Below are 19074 nucleotides of genomic sequence, written 5' to 3' on the forward strand. Positions count from 1 at the left end.
TAGTTATTAGGAACTTTTCAGTGGAGAAACCCAGCAGGCACCACCCCAATTAAGTGATCAAAGTTAACACCACCACCACCAGGGTTCATCAAAATCATGGACCACAATAGCATCACTTCTGATATTCCTGCCCAAAATATGTACTTGAACCAAATCATGAGGCATTAACAAACCCTCAAATTTGAGGGCAGTCTGCAAAATAGCCTGTAATCTTCAAATGTCAAGATCATGAAAACAAACCTCAAGGATTGTTCCAGACTGAGAGACTGAGAAATGACTACTATATGTAACAGAAGGCCTTTTTTTTTTGATGATAAAGGATATTATTGGGACCATTGGGAAAACTTGGTTACCTGTGGATAGTAGGATTTCCATGTTAATTTCTACTTCCATGTTAATTATCCACTTCTGATGGATATATTCAGTGATATAGGAGAACATCTTCAGTTACACGAATTACACAGTATAAAATATGCAGCAGTGTTGGGATATCACCTTGCAACTTACTCTTAAAAATGATTCAAGGGGACTTCCCTGGTGGCACAGTGGTTAAGAATCCACCTGCCAATGCAGGGGACACGGGTTCCAGCCCTGGTCTGGAAAGATCCCACATGCCGCAAAGCAACTGAGCCTATGCTCTAGAGACCGTGAACCACAACTGCTGAGCCTGGGTACTGCAACTACTGAAGCCCATGCTCCTAGAGCCCGTGCTCCGCAACAAGAGCAGCCACCACAGTGAGAAGCCCGCGCACCGCAATGAAGAGTAGCCCCCGCTCGCTGCAACTAGAGAAAGCCCGCACGCAGCAACGAAGACCCAACACAGCCAAAAATAACTAAAATTCAATCTTTAAAAAAAAAATGGTTCAAGGGACCTCCCTGGAGGTCCAGTGGTTGAGACTCCGTGCTTCCACTGCAGGGTTCACCAGTTTAATTCCTGATCAGGGAAGTAAGATCCCACATGTCATGTAGTGTGGCCAAAAAAAAAAAGAAAAAACAATTCAGAAAAAAGTTGACTATTCTCACAGTATTTCTGGTACTGTACTTCTCTGTAAGTTTGGAATTATTAAAATAAATGCTTATGACTTATATTTTTATAAATAAAATAAACAATTATGAGAATATTAAAGTTTGAGTTAAAAACCCAAAATGTAGGAATGAAGAATTGAAAATTCTTAATTCAATAAAATGAAGAACACATCATATAGTTTGTGGACCATCAACGGGGGCGATCACATTAAAAAAGTTAACAGGGATGAAAGGCTCACATTCAGAAATGAAATGGCTAAAATGTCTCTCAGTCAAACATTTAAGGGCACACACAGAAAGACAATTTGCTAAAAGTGAAGATCCTTTTAATTTTTTTAGATGCAGGTTACTTAGATGGGGAAACAGTACTTAAAATTCCATGGAGGTCAAGCAGAGACCATGACCAAATACTTAACAAAGACACCGTATTTTGATGCTCTTTTTTTGAGTCAGGACAATATCCAAAGACAGGTGATTCTTCCTAATTTGTATCTCTGATGACCAATGAATGAGGCCTTTAGTCATCTTTGTATCAATTTCTTAGTCTAGGCATTTGAATCCCCAACTAATTTAATGCAACTTAGTTATTCACTTCATCATATATAATACTTACACATGGAAATAAATTCTTTGATTCCCATGAATAACATTTCAACTATTAAGTTACAAAATGGCAAGAAAGATTCTTTGAGATCTCCAAGTAAGAAAAAAAAATGAGAAAAGTATATACCACAGGGCTTCACAAATATGAAGCAAAAATGGTTAGAATCTTTTTTTGTTGTTGTTGTGTTTTTTTAAAAACATCTTTATTGGCGTATAATTGCTTTACAATGGTGTGTTTCTGCTTTATAAAAAATGGTTAGAATTTTGATATAAAATAATTCTTCCTAGGTTCAAATCTGTTGGAATCCTTGAATGGTTTAATATCTACAAGACACCATTTGTGGGCGTTCTTTTTAAAAAACCCCAATGACCTCGCCTGTCAGGAGCAGGTGCCTCTCAGCTGGTGCTGGACAGAAGAGGCTTACGATATTTGCACTGAATCCAAACTCGGTACATTGTCAGTTGTTTCCCTCGATTCACTTGCAACCGGCGATCCACCAGGTTCTGAACCTTTTCCAGTCCAGCAGTAGTGAAAAGTGCGTCCAGTTCATCTAGTTTGGAAAGAGATGTTTATATATTTTCCCCTGAAGAAAAAGCACTGTGCCTACCACTTCCCATGTTAAATGGCACTCTGTGAGATTGCTGTCCTTATTTATAGATTTTAAATGGCTTGAGCAGTATTGTTTAGTTACACACGCAGTAGTGGCTTGGTAGCAGGAAGTCCACATTTAGGTAGGGGAAGGCAAACCATGAGTGAATGGCAGCCTGGAACCCACAGGGAGAACCTCTCTAAAAGTTAGCTGATGAGAAAGAATTTTCTAGGGTTCTACGTACACTTTACAATTATATGCAAAAATTGACATATATGGCATGTCAAGGCCATTTTTTTTTTTTTTTTTTAGGAGAGAGGTTCCATCACTAACTAAAAGTTCAAAAAAGTATGTGACCTGACAAACGGCCCAGGAATGAAGTATTCATAAGGCACTGGAGGAGGAGGAAACCGGCAGCAGGACAAGCAGCAGAGGAGAGCAGTTCTGAGTTATACCTAGAACCCAGGGGGCCATGAGTTCACCGTAACTCAGGTGCACCTAAGGTACAACCCAGCTTAGAGCCTGAAACAGCTACAGTGGAGTCTTGCAAAATGGGCAGGTTCCTGTTTTGGACAAAGTGATAGAGAGGAAGAGCAGCCAGTAGAAGAGCAAAGGAGGGACAGAAGGATCCGACAAGCTGAGCCTACTTGGAGCAGTGAGTGGTTCAAGGTGGCTGAAGGTAGGCTGAGAGGTGGGGAAGGGCAGAGAAGAGGCTGCGAAAGATAGAAGGGGCCAGATGATTTCACTTCTGAAAGCACACGGAGGAACATGTAATCTGGCCCTGTGGGGGCTGTCAGCATAAAGACGAGTGCTTTCATACCTTGTGTGAAGAAGTACACTCTGGTGCCATCGCCTCTCACATAGAAATTTTCAGACAGACACTGACCTGCAGAGTGGTGTGGTAAAGACCAGAGAAACTTTAAAGCACTTCTTTGAATTTCATTGCCAATCAAATGTGCATCAAGATATCAATTTCTTGGGCCAAGAACGGATCCTTTTCTTGGTTACACTGGTACTTTGCAGGAATCTGCAATTTCTCTCCTACAAAGGAATGGTGCTTTGGAGAAGAGCAGCCCAAGGGGAATAATCAAACTTCAGTGTTAGCTAACACATGCAATTCTCAGCCCCCTGTTCTACAGTTCCGTTTCATGATGAAAATAGCTTGTTTTTCCCTCCCTCCCCGATTAAATAAATAGCGCATACACTTTGTTTAAAAACAGAAACAACTTTCTAAACAGCCTTCTGCCCCTCTAAAAACACATTTAAAAAAACCTCAAGGAATATAGCTAAGTTTAAGGAAATCTGAGACAGCCACTATTCCTGTTTTAGTGACTGTCCTTTTGCATGTCTCTCTACGTATCCACATGCACATTCATAAATATGATCACATATATACTGTTTTTATCAAAGACACACACTTCCCCTCCTGCTGCTAAGCCCCCTGACCTTGTCAATTTAACAACCTGATATGTAATCAATCCTTCTATACCTTTTGAATGTCCAAATAATCTTATTTTTCCCCAGTTACTGTTATACATGGGATTAAGTTTAAAATACCCATGTGCACATTGCTTTTCTCACTTGGTAATATAGCATGGAAACCCCCCCAAGACCAGTGGTATGGGGTCTATCTCATGTGATATGCACAACATTCCCCTATCCAGAGGCAGTCACTTTGTTTCCAAGATTTTGCTTATCATACACATATTATTTGCTGGTTCTTGAATAAATCCCAAAAGGACTGTTGGATTGGATAGATAACACTAGGATGCTTAAAGAAAGGCTGTAACCATTTCTATTTCTACCAATAATGGAAGAGTGTATCTCTTTCTCTGAATCAGCCAGCAATAGGTATCTCATTGTTATTTTTATTTTCTTGAAATTTTGGTTTCAGCCATTTGGATCTGCTCTTTAGTAAATCAACTCTAAAACACTTCTTGTCTGTTTTTTGGTGGGTCACTGATCTTTTCCCTTATCAATTTGCCAACAGCCCTGCTTGAAGAGCACTGACATTGTCTTTATCTGTTCCTTTAACTGAAAATATTTGTCCTCAATCTGTCATTTTGTCTTTTAACTTTAATGGCATCTTTTGCCATACCACACTTAAAAACTATTTATGTAATCAAATGCCTTTTTCTAAAAAAGACCTCCCTAACGCCTAGATTATACAAGTCTTCAAAAACATACCACCCTTATCATGTATTAAATGGCTTTATGTATGGAGTATATAATTTGAGAGTCTCTATTTTATTCCACTAATTTGTATGACTATTCTTATGGCAAAACCGTTGTTTTGATTATAGTGGGAAAATACCTTTTTTAAACCGAAGCTGAGCCATGTCATAGCGGCCATAATCTCGCAGAAGCATCATCCCTCCAGGCTTCAGAAGCCTGCTTAGCCTGTTGATAGCGTTCTGCATCCTGTGGGGCAGCAGGGAACGAAGATCAGATCTCTTTAAGGATAGGGTTCCTCTCCCCTGTAGCATATCCCGAAAAGCCCTGAAATCTCCTCCACTCTTGTTTCAGTTATAACCTGAGCACATGCCCAAACCTCTGCTGTGCCTTCTGCTGCCTGCTCACAACTGTGCCTCCGATCCACTGCCTTCAGTATGAAGAGGTCTGAAGAGGCCTGCTTCTTCAGCAGAGGTCCACCGTGGGGGAAGTTATATGCTCTCTGCCTGATTCACTTCCCACTCCTCATGGGGAAGCCAATCCTACACCAGGCTCCCATGGATCTGAGAGGACCCCTGACCACCCAGTATGGAGATTGCTAATTGACCCATCTGCCTGCCCCACTAGGCCCAAGCTCTTTGAATGCAGCCTGCATCCTTCCATCTGTTAAATGAAGACTGAACCTAGAACTTACAATTTACATGGTGATACAGTCTGTATGCAAATGAGTACTCTGGGCAGACTGCTTTACACTTCTGACTGCACTTTCCATATACAGAGTCTCAGTGCAGGTTTCAGCTTTAACCACTGCAAAAGTATAAATGCTTAAAACTTAAAAAAACCATTTGAAAGTCTATTTAAATACTGAATAATGAATTTTTAATTTTAATGTTTTGTTTCAGTCCATATCAGTTTTTAAAAGTGTACAGCATGTAAGCTTCTGCAATTAATGTTTAAAACCATGCCAGGCCGTTTGGGCTGCCCTCCACCTGCCTTTATTTCTCACTCACAATATCCCTGTCAGGTCAGATGACACAATGCTATCCTAGAGGAAATGTGGGCTAGAGAAAGTCAGTCACGCCCCACCCCCCGCAACTGCCCCGAATGCTACTGCCTCCTTGAGACAGTATTTCACCTTCGTCGGGACAACTGGCTGCCTGTCTAGGAGACTTCAATGGTATCTTTTAGGGTAAACCAACCGACTTTCCTTTTATCTAATCGTGATTTTACGGAATTCTCCTGTACTATAGTTTTCTGAAGAACTTAAACAGAGAACACCTGAGTTAAACTTCACTGTAAATTTTGTGCTGTTAATAAGCTTGTTCTATTGAAAGCATTTAAAAGGCCAATAATGGGATGTTCTCTAATAGCTGTGGCATCCACAGTTCTAAGACATCATGCTATGTGATGGTCAATAGGAAATTTCCACATACCCACTAAGACAGCCCCCTCACTCTCTGGGGATGTTAAACCATAATCATGGGAAGAACCGAGCACTGCAGTCAACAAGCAGAGGTTTAGATGCTAAACCAGAAGTTGGACTCCAAGACAAATTTAGAAAAATAGTTGAGAAGCTCCTACTGCTCCTAGGATGGAGGAGCTTCTTCCTGCCTATCAGAACATTAATAAAATCCTTCTTATTTAGGTTCCACCTCTGACATCCAGGTCCCTGACCAAAGCTTTGTTTTTGCTATGCTACTGGCTAAGGGATCTAAAACTTACTTCTCTGGAATGATTGCTGAGAGAACAAATATGAGGATGATGACATCAAGACTATCCCCGGGCACTGGGTAACTCTTATCTTCATCACACAGGTCGTGAACAAAGGCAAAACACCGAGAAGGATCATATGCTGAATTTGTCTGCAGACAGATGGAAGAGAGGACACAGGCTAGAAAATGTTCACATAGACTCAAGAAAAGCTATCTTGCTTTAAACGTAATCACCGCCTCTTCCCACTGAGGAGATAGTTCTTGCCATTATGGCAAACATTCTTACTCTTAGGGTAAGAATCAGGAACAACTCTAGGACCCTGTGGAATCTAACTGGTATGCTTAAAATGGAATGTTCCCAACTCCTCTAATTTTAGTCTTTATTCTGATGCGGAGTCAGATCTGAGGACTGGAAAATGACCAGGAAGGTAAGTGACCAAAAGGGCAAAAAGAAACCTCATAAGGAGGAAAACAAAACGTACTGAAAAAGCATGATTTAAACTCCTACTACAGCGTATTACACAGATCATAGAATTCTCCAGGAAAATCTCTCTCTCTAGATGTGGAAGATTTAACCTACAATTTATTATCGTTAAATTAACTAAGGATAAGCCTCAATATTCGTCTGGTATAGGTTTGCAAGAATAGTTCCAGAAGTGGGAATTCCCTGGCGGTCCAGTTAGGGAATGCTTTCACTGTTAGGGGCCTGGGTTCGATCCCTGGTCAGGGAACTTAGATCCTGCAAGCCAAGCAGTGAAGAAAAAAAAAAAAAAAAAAATCCAGAATTATTACCAATTCCTGAGCTCCTATGCTAGGAGCATCATACATTATTGTAACACGCACATTTTTAGGGTAACTTCCCTATCCACATCTCTCTTCTCCAAAAATGTGACTTTGTTCCTCATTGGCCACAGCTAATTGAAACAGGGCAAGTAGACTGTCAGCTGGGTTGAGTCAATCAGACTTTCTGGGGACTTTGGAATCAAGACACTGTCATTGAGAGGAGGTTTTGGGAACACGTGAAGAGGGGAGACTTGTAAGGGACTGGGAGGGGCAAGTATGCTGAGGCCAAGGCCACGTGCAAAACCAGGAAAAACTTATTAGAGAAAGGTGGTCTGCAAAGAAAAAACAAAACAAAAGGCAAATGGGCAATGAGAGATAAGACACTGTGAACTTGAGGGAGGTATTGTGATAGGAGGGGGCGGCAACATCTCACCAGCCAGCCAGTTTGCCTTTGGTATCTGACACCTTTTCAGGGCTGAGTTTTAGTCCTGGCTACACTTTACGCCCTTGAGTTCTATGACAATCCCTTTAGCTGAGTTTGTCTAGAAGTTTCTGTAACTTGTAACTCAAAGAATCCTGAATGAAATAATCATCTCATTTTAATCCTTAAAACATGAGTTTGGGTAGGTCAAGAGACCCGCCCAAAGTTTCACAGCAGGCAAGCAACATATTCTGTATTCACATTTGGCCCTTTCCTCTACTCCATGCTGTTTCAGTACATCTTTTACTTTCAGACCACACTACAATAAGAAAATAGCTAGAGACCTTGATTTTTAGCAGACCCTTTCCCCTTTAAGTCAGTGAAAATTAGGGACAGGAGCACTGCACTTACCTGGACCAGTTCTACAGCTGTGGAAGAAAAATCACAACAGTAAACAAAGAGTCTTGGGTCACTGAAATGGGCAGAAAAAACAGCAGAACAATTAGATTACAAACTGTACTATGTCTATTCTCTTTCCCATGTAGCAGAGTTAAAATATGAAGGTACCATATATTAACAATGCAACAGGTTTAACACCCACTAATTTCCCTGATGACAAAGATAACTCATAAATAAAATTAAGTCAAAACAATCCATAAATGGATAATGTAGATATCTAATCTCCTATAACCCACAATTCCCAATAACCACTATTACCACTTGGATGCAGTAAGAGTTCTAAGAAACAACAACCCCTCACTTTTCTCTTCTTTGCTGTCATGTAAACTTTACAACAAACTTACTTGTTAGTTTGTAAAATTGGAAAGACTGTGTTTCCCACACCACAACCAACCTGTAGACAGAAATGAACTATTAATCACAGAACTTTCCAAAGAATTAATTCCCTAAAGCTAGATAAATAATCAACAATGGATAATCTTGTCTAATTGTATTAGGGAAGGTGTAGTGACCAGAGCTAAATAGTACCCATGACATTCCCTGCCCTTGACCTCGGGAACCCTTAAAGAGATAGCCATAAAAGATGAGAGCACGGGCTTTCACTAGCGGGAGGGAGATGGTCTGGAAAAAAGGGCATGGGCTGCTTTTACTTTCTGAGTTTTGGCAAATGGTCCTGTAAACAAAACATTTTCTTACTGATATCCACTATATCATTATTGGAAAAATGTTTCTAGCAGACTGGGTTGAAAAATTCATGAAAGGAGGACCACGGCAACACTGTCCTAAATTCAGCGCTGGGTGTGGTAATTATAAAAACAGCACAATTTACTAAAGGCTTACTGCGTGCCAGACACTATTCTCAGTCATTTTACATACCTTACTTCAATTAACCCCCGTAACAACTATGAGGCAGGGAGAGGCAGAAGTCCCATTCTGCTGGGTAAGGGACTAGCACAAAGTCATGCCAGAGGACTCAGTCCCAAAACTAGTCAGCTTCTGGTGGAGTGTGTTGTCACTTCTGTGAACATTTGTTACAGTGCCCACCCTAGACATTTTTTCAGGTCTAGCCTAGCCTCTGCCACACATCCAAACTGAGAAAACAAGAATTCTCTCACAATTGAGAGTAGGTACCACCGCAACTAACCTCTCCATCTTATAACTATCTTAGAAGTAACAAAAGTTGTCTTCTGACCTGGGACTCTTTACTAGATGGCAGGTACAGCAGGATGCTACAACTTCTGGATGCAATATAATGCTCCCAATAGCAGGTGATCTGTCTTTGTTTGCCATGACCACCAGGTATCTGGTCTGCATCTAGGGCATTTCATTAGTTCAAACACCTGGAGGTGTTTCCAGGCCAACATAAGGGTCCAGTCTAGTCAGGTTCATCAGTCAGAAGTTACTTTGGTGGTCAGCCTCTCTACTGCCACCCTATGTGCATAGTAAGACAGCCTCATTAACCCCACTACCAGGACGATAAAGGGAGGTTACCTCCAGTATTCGGTAGGTGGCTGAGGATCCAGGAAACTCATCAGCACAGATTTCCAGGTGACGGAGTTTCTGAGTTACATTCTCTTCCACAGGAGGTGGCTGTGTTTTACGTCCAAGGCTGACTGAAGAACAACTGTGCTGTGCTTCTATTATTAAACCAGATCCATCCTCACTGCTTCTACACGCAGGTACTTCACTCCCCTTGTTCTCTGAGAGCAAAGCCTTCAAGTGATTTTGGTTTTGGCTAGGTGCTAGCTCTGGGAATTCAGTAAAAAGCCAATGTCTATCCTTGAAAAACCCATTTTCGTGGATTTTGTAGAAGTCATTCCAGTATTTGTTGGCATTGATCTCATAATCAACTGTAAATAGTTAAGAAAGAATTTTAAGAACCATCTCTCAATATTTTATCTGTATATAGTGTAAATCACCATCCTGCTTCACCAAAATTTGTACTAAAAGTTATACTCAAGTAGAGCCACAGTCTCAGAGCTGGTGGTCATTTAGTCCTACCACCTATCACACTTGAATTTGCTGTGTATCTTGTCCTTCCAGGGAGTTCAACTTCTGCCAGAGAACTTACTACCTATCAAATTTCCCCTCACATCTTTGGATGGCTCTTAACTACTAGAAAATCCTAATATTAAGCAAAAAATCTGTCTAATCATTTCTGATCAAAAGGTCCTACTATTTCTCAGGGCCAAAGAGAACAACTCTTTTGTATTTGAGGACAATTATTTCCCCTTCTAAATCCTCTTTTACAAGCTAAACGTCCCAGGTTCTTCAGTTACTCCCCATGTGAAATCAATGGTTATGATACAGGTAGCTCTTTACATTATGTTCCTCTGTCAGTGATTCTTTAGAGTGTGGAGCCCAGAAATAAATTCTCTACTACTAATAGAGACTAAAAATGGAAATAGAAAATGCTGACAAGAGGGGAAAATGTCTTCAGATGAGAAAAGATTTGATGATAGAGTACAGGAGAGACTAAGGTATGGACTATTTAAAAGAAAGCTGCTGTTTAACGTAAGCAGACCTAGATTTCAGTTTTTCCTTTTTACTAATTTATTATTTTTTTGAGATAACACTGGTTTATAACTAGATTTCAGTTTTCTGCTCTTTGCCAATACAGGGCCTTGACTAGTGTAGTAGGAGAATAAAAACCCGAGAAACTGGATTTCAATTCCACCACTACTAACTGCTTACCTCTGGGCAAGGCACTTAATGTCCTGAGGTCCAAGATTCTTTAATTGTAAAAAGAGGATATTGGACTATATGATTTTCAAAATCCCTTTCAACCTTAACTTGCTTTGATCTAGTCTTTGTCAAACTATGTAGGGTGAATATTTTGTAACCGGAATCTTCTAATTGTTGTTCAGAACTCTTTCAGTGGGTACTACTCTCCCATTCCTAGCGCTACCTTCAATTGTCACTTAGGACACAGGCCCAACCAGTCCTAGTTTTTTAGTATCTAGGGATACGTTGCAGTGAAATCATCCACCTCTGCAGAAGGGGCCTCTTTTTCTTTGACCAGACTTATTTCCACTCTGCTTCATCCATCTTTCCTTGGCAGAAGCCCTAAATCCTCATAGCCATCACACAAAGAAAAGGCACATAATTCACTACTCATTAGCCATCCCCCCAACAATATTTAGAATCTGACCACTTGAATCTAGCTTTAATGGCAACATTTCCTCAGGCGAAGTGTAATGATGGAGAAAGTATCGATACACCCTCTAAGACAATCATGTGACCACACGGTTGCCACACGCCAGCCATATTAACAAAGATCTAGTCAACATAATTAAAGACTTAAATCACTAGAAAATACTATCAAGATGGTTATCTTCTTCCAAACAAAAAACCAAACCAAAACACGCTCTACGCCCTAACAAGATTTTAAGGCGCAGTCCTTTCCCATCCTTGCCCATCCCCTCCACTCCCATTCTACCTCCGAATTCTGTATCAGTCCACTAACAAAGACCCGGCGGCCTCGGTTCTCTGGCCTCTCCGGGAGAACACGTCCAGCAGTACGCTGGCTGTCTATGCCACTGTGGGCCCACCTGGGCGCACCTTGTTTCTCCTGGCACACCCGCTGGGTACTGTTCTCCTGGACTTTCCTCTCCGCCGCCGCGGCCTGCTCTTCTGACCACTCCACACTGTCCCTGAGAAAATTAAACGGGTAGCTTAGGGGCCTCAGGTTCCCGCTGCGGGTAGGTGAGTCCATGGCCCCGGAGCGCCTCTCCCGTGGGAGGAGAGCGCCTCGAGCAGGGCAGCGGGACTCTGGCCGGCGGTCAAGGGTTTCTCGGAGCGCTCCACGGCGCCGGGACAGAGGGCGAACCGCAGGCCGGGCGAGGGGCAGGGCGGTTACCAGGCATTGTGGTGGAAGACGCGCGCCGGGTCGCTCAGAAACCGGCTCCCAAACTGCTGCCTCTTCCCGCAGACCGCGGTGTGTTCGCCTTCAGTGTAGGAAGCGTCCATGACACCGGAGCCGGAAATCCCTACCTCTCCCTAACGCGAGCACTTCCTGCGAGGTCACGCCCCCTTCCGGAAGGCGAGCGGTCTGGGCGGGAAAAGACGGAGGCGGGGCGAGGCGAGGAGGGGCGGGGCGGGGCGGCCCTGGGGGCGGGGCGGCCTTGGAGTTGGGCGTCCAGGCGGCGCTCGGGGTCCGTCGGGTCGCGCGGGGCTCCTTGGGGAAGGAGAGGTGGTGGGGTGTTGCCCCAGAGTCGTTTGTCCCTGAAGAGGCCGGCGAAAAAGTGGGAGACGTTCTACTTGAGCCTCCTTTCTAATGCTGGGATCCTCTAACAGGTTCCCTAGTTTCCCTTAAGTTGTAAGGCTGGAAAAATCTAGAATCACTTTAAGAATTAAGGGTACCTAGTTCCACCGTAGAGCTAATGACCAAGATAATTGAGGAAGGTAGCAAGCAGGGTGACGAAACAGGGCAGTTTTCCAGCTTCTATAGTCAGATTCTCACAGTGTGAAAAAGGAAAAAAAAATGTGTATACATGTATATTTAAAAAGTATATATATAATAGTGTGGGACTATATATATATATTTTCTGGGGGAGGATAGGAAATGAATTCTGAGAACACGAGGTTTATTCGTCAAATGAAATCGAATATCCAAGGACAAGTTTAAAAATATAACTACCTTTTTGGATTATCTGTATGAGAGCTTATTTGCACAATCAGAATTGTAATACACGTATGTAGTTCTATTAATGCATTTTCAGCCTTACATTTCTATTTTGATAATTACTACAAACTGATTCCCAAAAGAAGAAAGTGTGCTGTCAACATAAGGTAAGGTTAATTAAGAAGACTTCCAGTAGAAGAGTGATGACTACCATTTGTAAGAAGAGAAGGGAAGAGTTAGTTATTTAAGTAATGTAGTACTAGGTTTAGCATACTGGTAACCAGTGATAGTTTAACTCCACTGCTTAGTCTTTCCATAGGCAAAACCAAGGGGAGCAATGAAAGATTCTATACCTTTCCCACCAAAGAAATGGGAACAAGCTCTAAACCCTCTGTAATCACAAAGAAAAATACAGGAGTGAATCAAAAAGATAAGATAGTAAAGAACTTGTACTACTTTATTTGAAGACAAAATACTTTTGCCATTCTCAAGGTCTTTTGAAGCATTTTGAACAAAAGCTCCTTTCCAAAAAACAAGTACAAGGATTTTTATCTTTTCTCAAGGCCTGCTGTTTGCAGATAAGGTGGTTGGTTTATATTTATTTTTGGCATCTTGTTCCTTCATCTACAGGCTTTTTTTTCCTCCCCACACCAAAAGCTGTTTGTGGTCCCAATCAACGGTCCCAATCAACAGTCCCACTGCGTATCTTCTTGCAGATAGCTCACTCTGTCTTCACTTGAAGTTGCTTGCTATATTAGTTTCAATAATTAGAGCCATTAAAAATGTCAAGCAGGTCTTCCTTGGTGGCGCAGTGGTTGAGAGTCCGCCTGCCGATGCAGTGGACACGGGTTCATGCCCCGGTTCGGGAAGATCCCACATGCCACGGAGCGGCTGGGCCCGTGAGCCATGGCCGCTGAGCCTGCGCGTCCGGAGCCTGTGCTCCGCAACAGGAGAGGCCACAACAGTGAGAGGCCTGTGTACTGCAAGGAGGGAAAAAGAAAAAAAAAAATTAAAATGTCAAGCAACTTGGGCCTTTTAATAAAATGTGATAGAGTATCCTAAACTTAACTTTTATACAATTATCTTTGGTTGACCTGTACAACTCATTTTTCTCCATCTTTTTTTTTTTTTTTAATATTTATTTATTTAGTCGCACCGGGTCTTAGTTGTGGCATGTGAGCTCTTAGTTTCGGCATGCATGTGGTACCTAGTTCCCTGACCAGGGATCAAACAGGGACTCCTGCATTGGGAGCGTGGAGTCTTATTCACTGCGCCACCAACGAAGTCCCTTTTTCCATCTTTTGAAGCACCTAAAATAATATTTCGGAAGGAATTTGGAAGACATGTATCTGTGAGTCCTCCGTGGTATCAACTGGACTGTAGTGTCAGCAAGCACTACCCTTTCAGAGGAGCTAAGGGTCCCTCTGCTGGTGAGTGTTGAGAACTCTTCCAGCTCAGTGGGTGGCATGGGTTCAAAGCATGGAAAGGTTAAGAACTCTCAGGCTGGATTATTGCTTTGAGTGTTTAACCCTAGACAGGGGTAGTTAATTGTTTCAGGCTTTCATTCAATTCCAGTCAGTGGAAGTTCTGGGCTGTGTAAGCATGTGCTCTAGAACTGAAGGACTGGTGAAGGTATCCTAGTGTCCTGATTTGCTCTCCTTAACAGTTTCATAGAACCTGGACAGCCTTCGTAGCAGCCCTAGATATTGAATAAGCTGGTTTAACAACGTTAATTTTAAAGCAGCTTTTGTGGCTTTTTCCTTATTGCAAAATACATATATGTTTATTGTAGAACATTTAGAAGATATAGATAAGACAAAAAAAAGAAAATATCCCATCCTACCTTTAATTTAATCCATTAGACACTTTGGTTTATATCCTTCCAGTGTTTTTTTTCTAATTTATTTATAGAAATAATTTTTAAGTTAAACAATTTCAAAACAAACTGCTTTGTGCCCTTCTTTTTTTACAGTTTCATTGAAGTATAATTTACATACAGTTAAATTCATCCATTTAAAATGGAAAATTTGATGAGTTTTCATAAAAATCTGTATTTGTGCAACCACCATCATAGTTAAGTTTTAGAACAATCCCATAACGTTCTCTCATGCCTTTTAGCAGTTGTAGTCTGCCTTGTAATTGTGAATGTTATTCTTTTGTTTGAAATATTTTTTTGAAAAAAATTATTTAATTATTTTAAATTTTTGGCTGCATTGGGTCTTCGTTGCTGCGTATGGGCTTTCTCTAGTTGTGGTGAGCAGGGTCTAATCTTCATTGAGGTGTGAGGGCTTCTCATCGCATTGTCTTGTTGCGGAACACGGGCTCTAGGAGCGCGGGCTTCAGTAGTTGCAGCACGTGGGCTCAGTAGTTGTGGCGCATGGGCTTAGTTGCTCCGCGGCATGTGGGATCTTCCTGGACCAGGGCTCGAACCTGTGTCCCCTGCATTGGCAGGGAGATTTTTAACCCCTGTGCCACCAGGGAAGCCCTGAAATATGCTTTTACGACATAATTTTAATGACCCTTGTATTGTTTTGTATAGCTGTATCATAATATATTGGACAATTAGGCTACTTTAAGTTTCTTACTATTAAAAATTCACCATGAGAAAAATCCTTATAACTAAATCATTTTGTACATTCATAATTCTTTTTTTTTAAACATCTTTATTGGAGTATAATTGCTTTACAATGGTGTGTTAGTTTCTGCTTTATAACAAAGTGAATCAGTTATACATATACATATGTCCCCGTATGTCTTCCCTCTTGCGTCTCCCTCCCTCCCACACTCATGATTATTTCTTTAGTATTAATTTCTAGAAGTGGAAGTGCTGAATGAATGGTTATAATTAGCTCCGTTATTAAGCTCTGGGAGGTCAGAGCATTTTATCTGTTTGCTCACTGTTAGATATCCAGGCCTGAGAACAGGGTCCACCACACAGTTTGCAACTCAGGAAATAATTGGTGAATGAATGGCTGAGTACCTGTTGCTATACTGTATTCCATCAATTTATGCTGTCATCAACAGTGTGATAATTTAATAGAATATATTACTGCACATTTAAAATTTTCCAAGACAGATGTACTTAAAAATATTCTGTCCTGTTATCACATTGATCCAAGGAAATATTCCAGGAATTCTAATATTTTGGCATCCAAGTTAAATCTCTTAGGTTGCCTGTTATACTCACAGCCATACCAAAAAAAAAAAAAATCTCTTGTCAAACCATAAATTTTGTCTTTTATTTAGAAAATGTAATCACTTATCTATAATGTTATCTATTTTTGTCCCAAACATAACATTATAAAGACTGGCAAATATACTTAGACAGTTTTGAATATTCAAGGTAACACAAAATTACTTCAAGGTTATTTCATTAAATAGTTTTGGGATCCTTCACTATCTTCATTGTTTCTTCCTGGCATGTTATAATTTTACATTATAAGCCACTGTCTCCCTCAATATGGAACATGTATTTTCCTTTTTCTAAAAGGAAAAAAAAGTAATGGATGATATACACTTAAATATAAAATAATAAATTTTATATTACTTATATTTTTCCACAATAAAAAATTGCAACCCCTCAAACTTGTAATACAGTTATACATGTGCTCCTTTATTAAATGCATTAAAGAACAACAACAAGCATAATGGATGAGATCACCTTAAAAAAATTTTTTTTTGGTAAATACCTAGGAGTGGGCGGCTGGTTTTCTTGCTTATAGAATTCCTATCTAGCTATCCTTCATTCTGGGAATTTTTCTCCAGGCATACATAGCACTGATCAAAAATAACACTACTTTTGTTTAGCAAAGGCCAGAAGTCTGGTCTGGAATCTTTTTTTTGAGTGATAAAACTTGAAAAGAATATTCTTTCCAACCAAAATCCATCTTTAATCACAACTACTACAAAACTGTTACTCACTCATTGACCTTAACAGTGAAGAGTGAGTGAAATCAGCTATTCTTTAGGGTAATCCAAGAGATCAGTCGGAAAGTGTGTGGCTAAGGAGCCTTACGAAAACCCAAATCTAATCAAGGTTCCTTGGGGGATTGCAAAATCATTCCCTGAAACTGAAGGGTCATTGTCATCTGCTGCCTCTGGCTTCTTTCACAAACGATAAAAAAACTAATGCCACTTAAGTCACATAAACTCAGGTGCTTATTGCTGAGAGGGCTGTTAGGAGGTCAGAAGGGCAGCCCTGTGCTGAGGTAAGTGCCAGCTTTGCTTTTCTCCTTCCTGCTGAGGCCCAGGCAGTTTTGAACCAGGTAGGGGCAGCGGAGTGCAGCTGGTTGCTAGGGGAATAACCGCAAGGCATCTATCTACTAGCAAGAATTAGGAAAGGGAAACCATACTATGACTTAAACTTTTTTACTGGTCAGAATTCCAAAGATGTCAACATTTCCAGCTGCTAAGAATGTATTAGACAAAAGCAAGAATAATTTTGATATCTATGAAAAAGTAGTTTGCAATGAGCTGTTTAGAAAATGTAGAAATTTCATTGTCGAAACCCTTTGAAGCCTTTCCATTTTCTTCTTCTTCCTGTGGCACACTCACTAATATCCGAAGAGGAAGAGAATGCAGAGTTGTGGAAGGAATTTCTATTCACATAGGCATCATATAACCTTAAGTCCTTTGGGGAAAGTAATTCTTGGCAGACATTCCAGGACCATGTATAAGTAGAAAAGGTGTCATAAAAGGACTCATTTTTACTGTCTATCCCAATCAAATCCCCTCGGATCTTCCGCCAGAGGTTTAGCATTTGTTCCCGGTGCTCAAGGGCAATTCCCAAGTTATAGGTATCTGTAGCTCTCTTTACCTGCAGTGAGAGAGCAGAAGTTTACAGTAGTTACCTTAAAATGTCTTTGGTTTGTGGACCACAATTCTAGAAATCCCAAGAGTTATGTTCCCAGGTTACTTGAAAGTCACTGAATTTATATATTGGGTAGTGCCTCTTGAGGACATGTGAGTTAGGAGTTGATGGACAATGAAAATGTATTACTTGGGAATAATGAGATTTTAAGAAATTTTATAAGAATTTAAAAACACAGTAGGCTACAACAGGAGGAAAGTGGGATGGAGATAGGCTCTGGATATAATAGGAGTGCCAAGGATGGCACTCAGTCCAGCCTAGGGCAGGGAGGGAGAAGATGCTGAGCTGAGTAGGTCCTCAAGGACTTGATTAAATCGAGGGAGTGGGTGGTGATGGGAAGGTGTTCCGGGGAGAGGGAATAGCATAAACAACGGCTCAAAGGCAATGCATCCTGGAGCTGGTAGGGGGAGTCCAGGCACTTTGGTATTGCTAAAGTGTCAAATTTGAGGAGAGGCAGGCCAGGTGTTGTTGCTGTAATCAGGCCCTGAGACTTGTTCTCAGTGAGGTTGGGCATAGCCCTTTCATCAGTGAAAATCATGCTGTAGTGAGACACTTTTCTGTTAGAAGTGAGATAAATCCCTCAGTTGTATGGAGCAAAAAATATAGTTGAAAAACCCTGTCATCTCTGAGAAGGAAACATTCATTTCCTAAGCAGGACAGTGACAGGCTGGATCTTCTTTGGATTCATTCCTCACAGCAGCTGTGTGGAGGATGGGTGGTGCTCTGAGGAAGGGATAATCATTGCAGGTTGCTGTTTAGGTAAAGCCTAATGAGGACCTCAGCTGAGACAGTAGTAACAGGATGGAATAAAGGGGACAGATGTGAAAAATCTTTGGGAGAATGAGAGTAGCCAGATTTGGTGATTGGTGGATGTGAGGAGTGCAGAAAAAGTATAAATTAAGGATGGCTCCTGGCCTTCTAGTTTCAGTGCCTGGGTAGATGGTAGTATCAACAACTGAGATATGGAATCCTTAAGAATGAGCCAGTTTGATATAGAAGATGATGAATTTGGTTTTGGACATGTCCAGTTTGATATGTGGTGAGACAGCAAGGTAGAGATGTTCATCAGGCAATCGGTGAGATGAGGAAGAAGTACTGGAAAGAAGTCTAGGCTAGTGACAGCTAAGAGTTATCAGGTATATAGGTGGCAGCTGAAACAAGGAGGGTAGATTGAGATAGCTCAAAGGATACTCACCCTAGCTGTTCCTTTACTTAATGCAGAGATCCCCAATGTTCTGTTGCGACTGGGTTATAGGGATGCCAAATTATTGGTATTCTCAAGTTTCCTAGCCCTTGAGGCAGCTAGCACCTCAGGGCTGGAGCCCTTTGGCTATAAGCGACCTCCATTTACGCCAGTGTGAATTTATGCCAAGATGAGACAGAGGTTGGGAGTCTACTCCTTTGCATTCTTGTGGCATGCTATACTGACCTCCTGTAGTTCCGTTTATCCCAATGTATTATTACTGCTCCTTTCCTTCTCCGTGTCTCCCACCTTACTGCTAGCTCATTGAGGGTAGGAACTGTGTTTTTTATTCTGTGGTATCTCATAATCTCAGAACTTTGTTAACACTGGATAAATATTTACTGAACAAATGAATGTATATAATAATAAGAGCAGTAGGATGAGACTAGAAAACTAGGAACCATCAGGACTTAAGGAGGGACATCCCTGGTGGCCCAGTGGTTGAGAATCTGCCTGCCAATGCAGGGGACACAGGTTCGAGCCCTGGTCCAGGAAGATCCTACATGCCGTGGAGCAACTAAGCTCGTGCGCCACAACTTCTGAAGCCCACACGCCTAGAGCCCGTGCTCTG

At 41.3% G+C, this 19074-nt stretch overlaps 2 protein-coding genes across 7 annotated transcripts in view; both read right to left on the minus strand.

Annotated features, from left to right (window-relative positions):
* Nucleotides 1–1352: 1352 nt before the first annotated feature.
* METTL2A (methyltransferase 2A, tRNA N3-cytidine) lies at nt 1353–11753 on the minus strand. 5 transcript variants are annotated; one of them, XM_059996467.1, is made up of 9 exons: nt 11626–11753; nt 11318–11419; nt 9258–9616; nt 8111–8160; nt 7719–7779; nt 6114–6253; nt 4534–4640; nt 3040–3105; nt 1353–2180 (listed from the first exon to the last, which is right to left on the minus strand). In XM_059996467.1, exons 1-9 carry the CDS (start codon nt 11630–11632, stop codon nt 2026–2028), a joined length of 1047 nt encoding a protein of 348 aa, XP_059852450.1. In that variant the 5' UTR covers nt 11633–11753; the 3' UTR covers nt 1353–2025. The 5 variants fall into 5 exon arrangements, with proteins under 5 accessions (XP_059852450.1, XP_059852449.1, XP_059852452.1 ...); XM_059996466.1 differs by having other exon boundaries at nt 11328–11419; nt 11626–11747; XM_059996469.1 differs by lacking the exon at nt 11318–11419.
* A 4822-nt stretch (nt 11754–16575) lies between these two features.
* Nucleotides 16576–19074, minus strand: part of EFCAB3 (EF-hand calcium binding domain 3) — a 43509-nt gene continuing 41010 nt past the window's right edge. For both annotated transcript variants that reach the window (XM_059998633.1, XM_059998634.1), the window contains one exon: nt 16576–17206. In XM_059998633.1, the coding sequence (XP_059854616.1) occupies nt 16886–17206 (321 nt within the window). In that variant the 3' untranslated portion in view covers nt 16576–16885. The remainder of the gene's footprint in view (nt 17207–19074) is intronic.

Source organism: Delphinus delphis, chromosome 19 (assembly GCF_949987515.2).
Source record: "Delphinus delphis chromosome 19, mDelDel1.2, whole genome shotgun sequence".
Lineage (NCBI taxonomy): Eukaryota > Metazoa > Chordata > Mammalia > Artiodactyla > Delphinidae > Delphinus > Delphinus delphis.

What these genes read in the sequence shown, in the direction of transcription:
- METTL2A (XM_059996465.1), bottom strand. Translation starts at nt 11,735, where the DNA reads ATGGACGCTTCCTACACTGAAGGCGAACACACCGCGGTCTGCGGGAAG. An exon ending in CCACCTACCGAATACTGGAG is followed by an intron (nt 8,161 to 9,257) that starts GTAACCTCCCTT and finishes TTCTGTCTACAG; the next exon opens with GTTGGTTGTGGTGTGGGAAA. An exon ending in TCAGCAATCATTCCAGAGAA is followed by an intron (nt 4,641 to 6,113) that starts GTAAGTTTTAGA and finishes GCTGCCCCACAG; the next exon opens with GATGCAGAACGCTATCAACA.